This window comes from Gorilla gorilla, chromosome 11 (assembly GCF_029281585.2).
Source record: "Gorilla gorilla gorilla isolate KB3781 chromosome 11, NHGRI_mGorGor1-v2.1_pri, whole genome shotgun sequence".
NCBI classification, from domain to species: domain Eukaryota; kingdom Metazoa; phylum Chordata; class Mammalia; order Primates; family Hominidae; genus Gorilla; species Gorilla gorilla.
This window is the reverse complement of record NC_073235.2, coordinates 138,654,477-138,668,924: the sequence shown is the minus strand read 5'-3', so window position 1 is coordinate 138,668,924 and position 14,448 is coordinate 138,654,477. Positions and strand designations below refer to the sequence as shown.

The window sequence follows — 14,448 nt, the reverse complement described above, 5'->3', positions numbered from 1 at the left end:
TCCAAGTGGACCATAATTTCACCGAGACTTAAATGACATCCGAAGAGCCTGAGAGCTCAAACATTTTGAGACCATCAAGAAAACGACTTCAAGACAGATCCTAGATTCTAATGAAAGTCGACCAATGCAGGGTCTCCCAAGCTAGCCCGAATTCCAATCCCAGGGTGCACACAGGAAAACATGGTGCCCCGAGTTCTCTGCTGATGGCCACCGGAGCCTGTGAGCACCTTGTGCTAACCGAGCTCCACTCGCAGAAGAGTCTCTAAGTCTAGCTAAAAGAAAGGAGTTGAGGTCCGTCACATTTCTATATCTTAGAAAGGGACCTTGTGAGTAGTCAGCATTTTTCAAAGGTGAGTTTATGCTTCTGTGTAGCAGGCTAAGGAGCTCAAATGCTTGTCTGTGGCGTCAGGAGTTGCCTAGGTACCCCCAGGAGCTCCAAGCCACCTCCTTACAAGATTTAGTTTGTTTTGACTTTTCAGATTTTTTCCTTTTTTCCTCCTTGGAATAGCAGATATTTCATTGTCTATACAACGTGTGTGAGTGTCTATTCCCCTTTGGGGAACCTCCCTGAGGTCCTCCAGGCAGCTGGGGGTGCCCTGTGCTCCTGCATAACCAAGTTCCCCGGCGTGTTTCTGCTTTCTCCACTGGTCTATGTGCGTCCTGATGGCTGGGCCGCTTCAGTTGATGTCCCATCCAGCATCAGACAAAACTCTTGCGTGCAGTAGGTGCTCAATGAACATTTTTGGACCTGAATCTAACCCCTTTAAGTTTGTGTGTGGTTAAAAAAATTAAAACAAACAAACAAACAAAAACCACACTACAAAAATCCTTCTGTGCGTCGGTTCATCATGATGGGAATCTTCCGCTCTGGCTGCCCCTGCTGTGATCGACTCATCTTTGTTTATTTCCGACCTGCTGGCTTCCATAAAGGATCTGAGAGCGCTTGCTGCTTGTGTGTGTTTGTGGCGGCCGGACTGTACCCTGCAGGATGGCTTTTGAGTCAACTGTGCCCAATCTACAATGTCAATGTCTAGAGTAAACCCAGATGATCTACTCAATTTCAGCAAGTTCATTCTCTTGGAAGCTGGAGTTATAACCTGAGAGCAAACTCTCTTTGGAAAAGTCATCTAGTTTGTGGGGAGGAGGCAAGTCCGTCAGGATGCATGGTGTCTCCCATCACTGACAGCTCAAGGGTGATGAAACCCAGCCAGTCTCCTGATATCCTTAGCAGAGTCAAATGACTGCATTTCCAGTCTATCTCCCAGGAAGATGTTCTGATTCTTGGTTTTCCACATTCGCTATAATGAACTGTTCAACTCAACTGTTCAGATGCACTAACCAGTGGTTCGCTAATAAGGAAGTTTAATTAATAAGTCCTTATTGTATCAAAAATTACTGTTGATTATGCAGTTTTTAGGGAGCTGATTGTGGAGACTTCTCGTTCCCTTTCCAGGGTAGCTGCCAATGTTAAACAAGGAGCAGACACGGGAGGTGCCGGTGGAATGTTCATGGAGAAGAAAAGGAGAAAACCTGAGGGAAGAATGACAGTAACACTCGTGCAACTGGATCTCCCCTCCAGCCACCTCCAAATAACACAGAATTCAATGTGAAAGCCCCTGTAGACTGGATATAAACCTGGAAGGTAACAGTTTCTGGGCCCTGACTCCTTGCCAGTCATGTGCTCACCGTCATGTGCACACTAATTGCACCCCAGGAGTGAGAAAAGATGAGAGCCTTGTGCGAATAAGACTCTTACAACCTTGTTATATTCTAAATAACAAAACAAGCACACTGCCCTCCCAATCACGGCATGCAAAATCCCCAAACTACCCAGCAATGGCTCAAGCTGCATGATAGTCCATCTAACCGGATGGTTACAGATTAACTGAGAGCTTCCACGCACCCACGTATTGCTTTCCTGCAAGAAAAACAACAACACTGTACGATACGCGTGCACGATTCTTTAATTTCTCTCCAAAGTGCCTTCTAAGACATCAACTAATTAATAATAATAATAAAAAGTCCTCAGGTAAAAGGTAACTGATCAAGAATAGCAACATCTGTTTCTTAGCATCTAAGTAAAAACAAAACTCCATTTTGTGACTAATTAAATCACCACCACTGGTGTTTAAAGTTGTAAGCAGGCAACATTTAATGAAAAAGTAATGCTTTCTGCAGTTTTATTAAATAAGATAACCATTATGTGCAAAATCTGCACAATAAAAATTAAGCTCTACAACAGGTTAGCCTTCCCTAACTTTTACAACTCAGTGTGTATTTGTGCTTCTTCTGAATTCCCATGCCTTTCTCGAATATTCTGCCTGACATCCTCGTTACAGTTTCTTGCATGCCTTATCTCCATAATCAGGCTCTAAACTCCTTGGAGAGAGAGAGGAACTGAGTTTTATTTCTCAACGTCTCCCATGGAGGCAAACACACAGTGCTTTCCCTGTGGTGGTTGCTTCATATTTGATGAAAGAATAAAATGATCCACAATTTCAGGTTCTCCTTTGAAAGAGTGAAGGGAAACTAAGTCCTGGGTGACCTCTGCAACTCTGGAGTTAATGAAATTTGTCAACATTTCATTGCTCAGTGAGTGCAGCTGTGATGAGCAATTCATTTTCTACCATAACAGTGAGAGGCCCGTTTGTGACTTACCCTCTACAGGAGAATCTTTCAATATCCATCCAGGATCAACCACACAATGGTGCGATAAAGACCAGAATGAACAACCAAAGGAACAAGATGAGAAGGATAAAATAAATTCCCTTCTGAGACCTTCAGAACAAAGCGCTATGAACCCAAGGGGGGGATAACACCAGGATTTCTGCATACCCTCTTGTATAATAAGATTGGGTAAATCCAGTCTGGTCCTGCATTTTTAAAGAAAGATCTTTGCTACACAACTTCTAGATGTTATGAGCCATATAAAAGTCAGTGTCTTTAGATGGAATCTGAGAAATATCAAGGAAGCTATTCAGTGTGCCCCACTCCCAGATTCAAAAGCAGCTCCACATACCTCAAAGACTTGCTTTTTGCCTGGTGGAAAGAGTTTGAGGCAGAGAATCAAGAGACAGTTCTGTCACCTACCAGCAACCTGACCCTGGACAAGAAAGCCACTTAACCTCTCTCTACTTCAGCCTTTTCACTGGGGAAACAGGGAAATTAGCACTTAATGCAAACTTGCATGAATGTTATAAAACTAACGAGAACCACCAGGTTCGGGGCCACAGAATGGGACTGCAGAGACCGTTCATTTTAGCAATGACAACCTCACTACTGGACCCGAGATATGAAGATGCCCAGAAAGTACTGTAATTCAAAGACAATGCCAAGAGCTGACAAGCCATTAAAGATGTGCAAAATCCCACTGCCCAGGCGCTTTTCCCTGGCACATACCCTTGAACTTGGACCTGGTCGGGAATCCAGGGCCGTGGTGCAATCACCTTCCAGAGCCCAGGTTCCTCTACCCTGGTCCAACCCATGCCGACCCCATGCAGGGTCGGGGTCACTCCCTCTCAGGTGGCCCTGGTTCGTAGAGCTTTTTCTAGAGCTTTTAATATCAGAATCAAAATCCATCTCCTTGAGGCTTCCACCCATCAGGTCCCATGGTTACCACCTGGGCCATCCAGGACAAGTTGGGACGCCGTTCTTTGCAGACCTTCCATCAGCTGGTCACAGTCACCATGCCTCATGGCCCTCATCCTCATCACCACCCTTCTCTCTGGTCACTGCACGTTCCCTCCATGCACAGGCTTCAGGCCCCGTCACCATCCTGCCCAGTCACATCTCAATTTCCTTCCATTGGTCTACAATGACCACGCAGCACAGCAGCCCATCTGTGACAGAAGAGCCTAGCGACGGGCTCTGTCATCCACACATCTCCTGGTAATCCTCAGAACCCAAAATATACACAAAAAGATAAGGGATTCTCCAGTCACAGTCCCTGCTTCTGTAACTTTCCAGATTCCTCCAATTCATTTTAAATTGTACACCTAAGAAAATAAATGCTCTCCTTGGGCTGGGGTCTGACACCCTCTGCCATCTGGTGCAGAACAAAGTGGCTGTTCTTCAGCAAAAAGAGCACAGCAAGGACCTGCGCAGGGAGAAACTCCAGGGCAGGAACGGCCCAATTTCCATCGGTCACCCTGACAGTTCCGTGTAGACACAGTGTTTCTGGGTTTGCAGCAGCAGGTACTGATGATTCCTACTATTAGCCTTTACTTTCTGAATAAGTGCACCACAGAGGTAAGAAACGGCCAGAGTGAGAACCTCTGCGCTTAGCTGGGAGTCTAGGAAGACCTTCTAGCAGGGTCCTTGTCGCGCACAGCTGGGGAAGGGCACTGAGGTCTGTTCAGGAAGCCGCGAGGGCTCCCCGGGCCAGGCTAAAGCCAGACCCTGGGGGATGATGGAGGGGAGCACATACCCCTGCCCTCTAGAGATTCGTTTCCTGTGTTTGTGGACCACCAGCAGAGTGGCATGGCACGGGCTTCAGGGGCTTGCAGGAGGTGCTGTGAAAGGCACGAACACTCTACGGCTTCTGTTGGTTTTGTCTTGGTCCTGGGAGCCAACTGTGTGACTGGCATCGTGGGCTCTCAGGGCTTTTGGCCTCTGGTTGGATTTGGTCAAGGAGGGACCACTGGAGACCAGTGGGAGAGAGAAGAGTGAGGTCACCCTCACCTTCCCGGTCACCACAGCCGGACAGGTCTCTCTCTCGAAGGCCACAGCTCCTAGCTGGAAGCTTTCCCAAATAGTTGCCCTCTCCTCACCCTGTTACACCCCGGGTTCTACACCAAACCCACTGTTTTCCCCGCACCTCTGCAGACAGGCCCAGGAAGACTCCTCGGCGAACCAGCCAGGGAGCCCCATCCCATTCCAGATTAATCAGCTGACTTTAATGGATTCTACTGACCAATGGATTCAAAGGACCCTGATAAATTTGCTTACTTCAATGGAATTCTATTTTTCTTATACTCTAAAGAGATTTGAACCTAGTTATTTGTTCCAGTAGGGTATATTAAAAACCATAAAATTCAACTACTTTACACAAATCTTCTATAGAAGTTTTATATCTGTAATTCCATCTTTTCAGCACTTGGTCAGGCGATAGAGAATACACTAGTAGTAACCAGTCACAGAGCCTTGCAGGAAAGAGAGGCAGAAATGGTTTTTTATAATAGAATAGTATTCTCAAAACATAAAATATAGGCCGGGTGTGGTGGCTCACGCCTGTAGTCCCAGCACTGGGAGGCTGAGGTGGGAGGATTGCTTGAGCCCAGGAGTTCAAGACCAGCCTGGGCAAAAGAGTGAAACTCCATTTCTACAAAAATACAAAAAATTAGCCAGGTGTCTTGGTGCCTGCCTGTGGTCCCAGCTACTTGGGAGGCTGAGGTGGGAAGATCACTTGAACCTGGGAGTTCGAGGCTGCAGTGAGCCGTGACTGCACCACTACACCCCAGCCTGGGTGACAGAGCGAGGACCTGTCTCAAAAAATACAATAAATAAATAAATAAATAAAATAAAACATATATAACTAGCTTTAGTTTCAAGAACAGATTTTTTTTTTTTTGAGACGGAGTCTCACTCTGTCGCCCAGGCTGGAGTGCAGTGGCGCGATCCCGGCTCACTGCAAGCTCCACCTCCTGGGTTCACGCCATTCTCCTGCCTCAGCCTCCCAAGTAGCTAGGACACGCCACCATGCCCAGCTAATTTTTGTATTTTTAGTAGAGACGGGGTTTCATTGTGTTAGCCAGGATGGTCTCGATCTCCTGACCTCGTGATCCGCCCGCCTCAGCCTCCCAAAGTGCTGGGATAACAGGCGTGAGCCACTGTGCCCGGCCAGAACAGAATGTTTAATTTGGGTGTTTTACACAATGTACTTTCAAGGAATTAACAGTAAATAAAACTATCAAAAATATCATATATCACTGAATCTACAATGATATGTTCTGACTTCAGATGTGTTACAATTTGGGGGGAAAATGTGGCTTTGAAAAAATGAAATATAGACTTTTTCACAAAAGTGACTCATTTGTAGTCTGATAAGTAACTTTTCCTAGGGAAAAATGATACATTTTCTTTTTATAAATAACTTATGACTTATTTTCTATTGGAAAGATGTCATAGCCGCTGATGTAGAGACCAGACTCTCCTACTTAGAGAGTGAGGTGGCTCCCTCGGAACCTCTGCCTTGGACTTCCAAACACACGTCACCCGCTTACACATCCATGTTTGAGGCACCTGTGATTTCCTAATCTTGGAGTTTCCATGGTGCCTGAAATCTTTCTGCTGGTGTTACCACCTCAGCAGTAAGACCCTTTAAGGAAAGGGGCCCCCATTTGCTGCTTGGACAGAGCCCGTCTCTCAGCCTGGGTATCCACTATTGCCTCGCACCCACATACCATCCCACTCACTCAGCAAGTGGACCTGAAACATCAGGCGTCCAACATGGTCACAGTCACTTGTCAAACTTCCTTCAAACTCACCGGTGCTGAATGGAACACTGGGTGGTGCCAGCTGCTCCATTAAATGTGCAGAAACGCTACTGATTTATTCACTCATTTACACAGCAGTCAACACGTGGGTGGGATAATGAACGTGTATCTAAGTGGCAACGGTCAGTTCCTACCAGGTTGTGCATAAAAAAAAACCACAGACCTCGGCTGGAAACACACAACAAATGCAAGAAGACATGTACCTGTGAAAGTGAGAACAAGGCCTGTCCCTAAAGGGAATCTGGCGCCCGCCCCTGTGTGTGCACCTTAGGGGCGTGGAGGGTACAGGCTGCCCACCCTGGGGGAGGCTAACCTTCTTCCCAATCAGGGAGGGGTGGCTGCACGTGCTTGGCAGGGTGATTTTTGCCCAACGGTTGTCTGAAGGAGTCTTACTGACACAGAGCGCCTGCGGCTGATACTGTTTTCAGTGGGAAGGTCAGTGGCATCTGTGGCTGCTCTGACCCATAACCATTATTTTCCACCATCGCTGACTTAATGGGATTATCCTCACTCTCCACAACATGAGAAAAATTTTTTTTTTTTTTTTTTTTAAGACAGAGTCTCACTCTGTCGCCCACCCAGGCTGGAGTGCAGTGGCATGGTCTCGGTTCACTGCAACCTCCACCTCCTGGGTTCAATCAATGCTCCTGCCTCAGCCTCCCAGGTAGCTGGGATTACAGGCATGTGCCACCACACCCAGCTAATTTTTGTATTTTTAGTAGAGACAGAGTTTCATCATGTTGGCCAGGCCGGTCTCAAACTCCTGACGTCAGGTGATCTTCCTGCCTCGGCCTCCCAAAGTGCTGGGATTACAGGCGTGAGCCACCGTGCCCGACGAAAAATCAGTTTTTATTGGCTAAATATGTTAGCAGGAAGCTTATAGGAGGCAAAAGAGGAAGAAATGTGGTGAAGGAGAAAGGCTTCTAACCCTTCTGCGGAGGCTGGCGGGCTACTCAGAGCTCCGAACTTCAGCTTCCTGATGATGAAAGGAACGATGCTCCCTGCCTCGGGTGTTATGGAAACACACAGCACACCCCACACTCTGCCCCTTCCCTCCTAACACACGCACCGTGGGTTTGCGTGCTCCGCTCTGGATATGTGGACGGGATGGGCCACTCCCTCTAATGTGGCCACTGTCTGACAGCTCGCAGGTTTCAACCCTCAATCAAGTAGAGTATCTGGAAAAAGCATGGCAGCCATAGAGAAAGAGAAAGGACGGAAGCCATAAATGTTGCCCCTGGGCATGAGACCCTCGCTGAAGACACGCTTTTACCATGTCGGCCTCACAGGTAACTACACTCTCTCACCATTGTCGGTCGCACAGGTAACCACACTCCCTCACCATTGTCGGTCGCACAGGTAACCACACTCCCTCACCATTGTCGGTCGCACAGGTAACCACACTCCCTCACCATTGTCGGTCTCACGGGTAACCACACTCCCTCACCATTGTCGGCCTCACAGGTAACCACCCTCCCTCACCATTGTCGGTCTCACGGGTAACCACACTCTCTCACCATTGTCGGTCTCACAGGTAATAATTCATGTTCTAACAACAAGGTTCTCAAACTTTAATTTTTCCTTTTAAGTATTCCTTTGTTAACAACTGCATTAATTTTACCTCTCATAATGTGGGGTGTGTGTGTGTATGTGTGTGTGTACGCATGCGCTTACCTATCTCTACTTGCATCTATGAATTAAAAAAAAAAAGGGAATTCATTTGAAGGAGCCACTTCAGGAAGCTGACATCCAGCCATCAGTGGCAATAAAAACTAAGGAAGGACTCAGGTGAAAGGAGACTCACAATGAGCTGTGACAACTGGAATATTAATAGAGCCCACATACCAGAAACAGCTGATGGACTTTAACAGAAGTGTTTATCATAACACATTGCTAAAAGCTGAAATCAAGGCAGGTGTCTGGTTAGCTAAGAGTAACTAATATCAGAGATGATTCCTAAACTAGAAGTGGGCACTGTCCCCAGCAGAGTCACGCAGCATGGCCCACCTTGGCTGGAGAGGACACTTGCCCAGGCTGCCAGGGTGGGGCGAGACCTCAGAACTGGATCAGGCTCGTGGCTGGGAGACCAGCACTCCTACCCGCTACCAGCGACGGCGGCCAAGAGTGATGACAGCGGATTTGGTTGTGTAATATGAGAATCAGACAGTGATGAAAAGGTCCCAAGGGCCCTCTCGTGCCACCTTGCAAACAGAAAGCACATACGGCGACCAGCATTACTGTGCATTTGTTGTGCTAAGGGTGTCTAATTTCACGCATTTGAAAAATAATAGAGAATTTTCCGCAGTGGAGACTCTCTCCCGGGGCACCGCGGAACCCTTACCTTCAGCAGTGCCGGACAGGCCGTCGGCTTTGAAGTTGCTAGTGCTTTTCTTCCTTCGGTGCTTCTTTCTGTTGGCGTGAGGGGAGGGGGGCGGGTCGAGCTTGGGGCTGGTGGTGCTGGAGATACTGGGGCTGGAGCATACGGAGTCACCCAGCCCTGTGTCTGCCGTTGGACCGGAAAAGGCAAAAAAAAAAAAAAAAAATGCAGAGAGTGAGCACTTACAAAGTAGAATACGCAGAAACAGCACAGCCACGCTCCTCCCATACCACACAGGCCCTGCAAATAACATCCCATTACTGTACTGCTGAGTTGGAGGCCTAGAGCCTCTGGTATGAGATGGGCTCAGTCCCCCTTGCTCTACTGTGCCTCCTGCTATTAAAACACAAGCATTTCTTTTTCTATCAGCAGCATGCTATGGATGCATTCTCCTTCTCTCCTCTGCATGACTGGAGCTCTGCAAAAGGAAAGGGGTGAGTTTCTGCTTTTTAGTTATCTTTCTCTTCTTAAAATTACCTTGATATATCAGAAATGAAAACGATGCATTTAAGAATACATTTGGAAATATCATCTTAAGTGGGTTTGACTCCTGTGGGTGCACAGGATAAGGGATTCCTGATCCTTTCTTCCGGCCTCAATATTACAGATGACTATAACTTCATCTTGTTTTATTATCAGTGAAAAATTCTATGCCATTTTTTTCTCTCTCTCACCAATGTCCAGTGACAGTGTTTGGAAGTTGATATAGTAGGCCTGCCAATTTTTGATTCATTGAAGCTACTTAGAACAGTTTCAAAACCAGTGCGCACGTGATTATTCACTATAAGTGAAACTCTCAATGTATTATGTCCATTTGTATCTTTATCAAAGAGAAGGCCAAAGCGGTACTACATGACCAGAACGCGCATATAATTCAACCAGGGTGGAAAAAAGCACACTGAAAACGTGCAGGAAAAACAGGTGGTGCATGCCTATGGAGTCTTGAAAAGTTTTTATTTCACGATTCAGCATCTATAAGTCCAAAGTCAGAGTTCTGTGCAGCACACCGCACCCATTCAGCTGATATTTTTTGAGCACTGACTGTGAGCCAGCGGCTTTTCAAGATGCTTAGCAGCCATCATTGATTGAGGAGAAACAGATAAACATTCCTGCCCCAATGGGGACTCTGTAAAGTGGAGTGGCAGTGACATGGCAGCCGGGCCAGAACCTGGAGTCCATCAGAAGCTGGTAAGAGTTTGGGAAAGACCGAATAGGAACGCGGGGCATCAAGGCTGGGAGGCTGGGGAGAGGCGGCAGTGATGGGGGGTGTCATTTAAAATAGGGTAGCTGGGGTAGGTCTCGCTGAGCACGGGACACTGAATCAAGACTTGAAAATGGCAGAGGAGTGAGAAGGTAATGAGAGCAGAGAAACAGTCAGAGCCTGGCTCTAAGAAGGGAGCCTGGTGTGTTCCAGAAACGGAGAGGGGGCCCGAGTGGCGGTGGCCGGTGTGGGTGGGAGAGGCCTGTAGAAGGTGGCACTGGAGAGGAGGGGGCTCGCGGGCCACCGTGAGGACCCTCGCCTGTGCTTTGGGGGAAATGGGGAGCCACTGCAAGGTTTTGAGCAGAACAGTGACATGATTTAAAATATAAAGATAATGGAAATCAAAATGAATTGAAAATATTTTTATTTTGTGAAGTTCTAGGAAATTTTATCATATGTTGAGAAATGTACAAACATACAATTTAAGGTATCTGAGAAATACATATGGTCCCAAGAACACCCTGATGTACGTTCCTGGCTGCCCTAAGGCAGAGACCCCTCGCCCCTCTCTGCGCAGTCGGAAGCGTCACCCTTCATTGCATGCACCCTTTACACATGGAAGAAGAGGGCTGTGGGGAGCTCCTCCTGCGAAGGGGGTGAAGGGCCACCCCAGGGCTCCTGCAGGGCAGCCCAGGCAGCACTGGATACCATGAGACCCCTGAGACTGTGTCAACCATGTGCACTCCTTGTGGGTGGTCACTCACTCACAAAAGGCGGAAGTTCCCTTCACCACTTTAAGGAGTTGCGAGAAATGTGGCAATTCGGTGTCTCAGCAACTTTCCCTCTACCAGGCAGGAGGTGCTTCCTATGGACACAAATCCTTAGATGCAGAGGCACACGGACAGGTTACTGTCCCCTGATGGTAGGTGAGAGGTAACATCAACGGCAGAAATCTGGCTGTCAGCTTCCCGGGGTGCCTCTGTTGTGACTCCACCATCACGGCTCCTCTACTGGCCTTCTCGCCCTCTCCTCCATCCTTAGAGGAATAGGCTCCCCTCTCTCTATCCCCAGAGGAATGGGCTCCCCTCTTCTCCATCCCCAGAGCAACGGGCTCCCCTCTCTCCATTCCTACAGGAAAAGGCTCCCCTCTCCTCCATCCTTAGAGGAACGGGCTCCCCTCTCTCCATCCCCAGAGGAACGGGCTCCCCTCTCCTCTATCCCCAGAGGAACGGGCTCCCCTCTCTATCCCCAGAGGAACGGGCTCCCCTCTCCTCTATCCCCAGAGGAACGGGCTCCCCTCTCCTCTATCCCCAGAGGAACGGGCTCCCCTCTCCTCTATCCCCAGAGGAACGGGCTCCCCTCTCCTCTATCCCCAGAGGAACGGGCTCCCCTCTCCTCTATCCCCAGAGGAACGGGCTCCCCTCTCTCCGTCCCCAGAGGAACGGGCTCCCCTCTCCTCCGTCCCCAGAGGAACGGGCTCCCCTCTCTCCATCCGTAGAGGAACGGGCTCCCCTCTCCTCCGTCCCCGGAGGAACGGGCTCCCCTCTCCTCCGTCCCCGGAGGAACGGGCTCCCTCTCTCCATCCCTGGAGGAACGGACTCCCTCTCTCCATCCCTAGAGGAATAGGCTCCCCTCTCCTCCGTCCCCAGAGGAAAGGGCTCCCTCTCTCCATCCCCAGAGGAACGGACTCCCTCTCTCCATCCCTAGAGGAATAGGCTCCCCTCTCCTCCATCCCCAGAGGAAAGGGCTCCCTCTCTCCATCCCCAGAGGAACGGACTCCCTCTCTCCATCCCTAGAGGAATGGGCTCCCCTCTCTTGCTAAATGAACATTCCTAGCTTGTCCTGGTCCCATCTTTCATCCTCAGGTGTCTTGGCCAGGTCACTTCCACTCATTCCTCCCTCTCCACTGCATCACTTCTGTGCTCAGAGGTCCCAAGATCTTTCATGCCCACTTTCCTAAACCCCATTATTCCTTAAAGGGTTATTTCCTTAACCCTTGAAGCCACAGTCTCAACAGCAAACACTCATCCAAAGTTACTACCCAACAGGGGCTATTCCAGGCTCTACCTTCAGCAATGCGTTCAGGACTCTTAAGCAATCCGCTGAGGCACGTGGTATCCCTACCACCTCCACTTTACAGATTAGAAAACCAAGGCACAGGGGAAGGTTAAGTAACTTGCTGAAGTCACAGAGCTCGGTCGGGTCTGCTCAAAACCGCTGCAGACCTCTCCAGACAGGTTCCTATCCAGATAGAGGGTTTAAATCCACTGCGTTTCTTCCTGACTCCTTGAAGTCTGGCTTCCCTCACCACTGCTTCTTCAAAATGGCACACTGTTTCACTGTGCCTTCCTTTGCCCCCGTAAGACTTCCTTTCCCTTATCATGCTAACTGTGCTGGCCCAAGATGCCATGTTTTCCTGCCTCTCCTCCCTACGTCCACAGGGGCATTCTCCATGTGCATGACACCAACACCAGTTCCAGGCTTGGCTCTACCTGACCCTCTCTTCCCGGCAGCCGGCTCCCAAGAAACAGCACTCACTCTGACCTTTGCATTCCGGGCAGCTTTCTCTGCTATCACCTTGGGCTTCACCCTTGAAACTGACACTTCCCTGCCACTTCTGCCCAACTCTTGCTTTCCACGGTGGACATCTGGTAAACCTCCTTGGTTAACTGTACCCGAGGTGTAGCCAGCAGTCCTGAGACCCCCTGAGCCTGCACTATAACTGTTTGGTTGTGGTGGAACTGCAGAGGTGGGAGCGGGCAGGTTTAAATAAGACACTTCCCTTGCCTTGAGCAGCCTGGGACCTCGAGCTCAGTCTGTTTTCACAAAGCCGCTCCATGACTGCCTGCTCTCCATTTAAGCACCATTCACCCCGGTCCAGTTCTTACCTTACCCACAAGCCTAGACTGTGCAGCCAACTCCACGAGGTCCTTCTCCTCCCAGACTTTCACCTTTTAAGCTGTCCCATGATTTTACAATACTGATATTTCTAAAGTAGTGGTTCTTATATGTATTTCTGAAATACTAGATTCCACTGAATATCAGATAAAAGCTATAGATATCTTGGAAGAAAAGGGGGAGCCTAATTAATTTTTATGTATGATTTAACAGTGTTCAGAAGCCTCATAACATTCAGGGGGTGGGGCATCCAGAGACCCCAAGATCATTACCTGATTCTAAAGCAACCCTTCTCTGTGTTATTCAATGCTCAAACCAGGCAGGCAGTCTTTTTGCTCATTTTAAATATTTTCTGCCCAGGGTTCCCAAGTCTTTACCATCCCATCCTCTCTATTCAGTGTTAGGAGCCCGCTTTGCCAGGTATGGTGCCAGGCCATGGGAAACAGTGGTCACTGTGACTGTCTTTGCCCTCAGAGAGCTCAACCCTAGTCCTGCAGGGAGATAAGCAGAACAGGCAAACGCAACTCTCCTCGGCTGCCGGGGGCCGCTATTAAGTAATATTATTATATTAAAAACATATTATTTTACTCTGTCCCTTGGGTGTCCTCTCATTTCAACATGCCATGTTCATCCCCAACTGTGCGTCCTTCCCTCTGTCACTCTGTGTTTGTAACACTCTCTCCCAAACTAACATTTCTCATCTCTACACTCCCACGGAGCCCACAGTTAGGACCTTCTGCATGCGGCTGCCAGTCTCTTATCTCAATCTAACTAGCATGCCTGTGCCCAGGGCAACCACCAGTGCTCGCCTCCCCTGTGGTGACTTGTGCAATGCTGAGCCTACAGTAGGTGCATTATACCATAAACTCTCTTCCGTCATCCAGCGGTTGTTTTTAATGAGTGTATACCGCTATTTCTAAGACACTCAGAACACATACATTAGCTATGTCGTCCACACGACAGGCTTCCACAGGGGCGTAGTGGGTCTGTCGCTAGGCTCTCTATTCCAGGCCACCACTCTATGTCTCTGTGTTCTAAGCCTATGCGTTGTTACTCTTCACTATCGTCTTAGTTATGCTTGACCGTTCTGAGCATATACTCCCATATATCCATCCACATCAATGAAAAAGATGGTGAACAGGGTGGAGTCAAGATAGAGCTTCCCACCTTAAGATGCACCATCCACTCCTGGAAGATTCTAAGAGTGACCACTGAGCCTAGATAAATTACACTGTCTTTGTGTTCAGCTCACATATCTTTCAACTTGCCTATGAGGAAACCAAGGAACAATCTTGTCAAATACTCTGCTGAGGGCTATATGGTACCTGACTCACACGTATTTTTAACAACTTAAAACGATAAAGGGCCATCTATTTGATGTCTATCCATTCTCTTTAATAAACTACCTCTGTTCAAATACATCTGTTTCCTTTTCTATGTGCACACAAAGCAGCCCTTTAACAACTGAATTCAGAATC

General features: G+C 48.4%; 1 protein-coding gene across 12 annotated transcripts in view; it reads right to left on the bottom strand.

The window, feature by feature from the left end:
• The window catches only part of AGAP1 (ArfGAP with GTPase domain, ankyrin repeat and PH domain 1), a 636,895-nt gene that overhangs the window by 154,159 nt on the left and 468,288 nt on the right, over positions 1–14,448 (bottom strand). For all 12 annotated transcript variants that reach the window (XM_019022384.4, XM_019022385.3, XM_004033402.4 and 9 more), the window contains one exon: positions 8,836–8,997. In XM_019022384.4, coding sequence (XP_018877929.1) covers positions 8,836–8,997 — 162 coding nt within the window. The remainder of the gene's footprint in view (positions 1–8,835; positions 8,998–14,448) is intronic.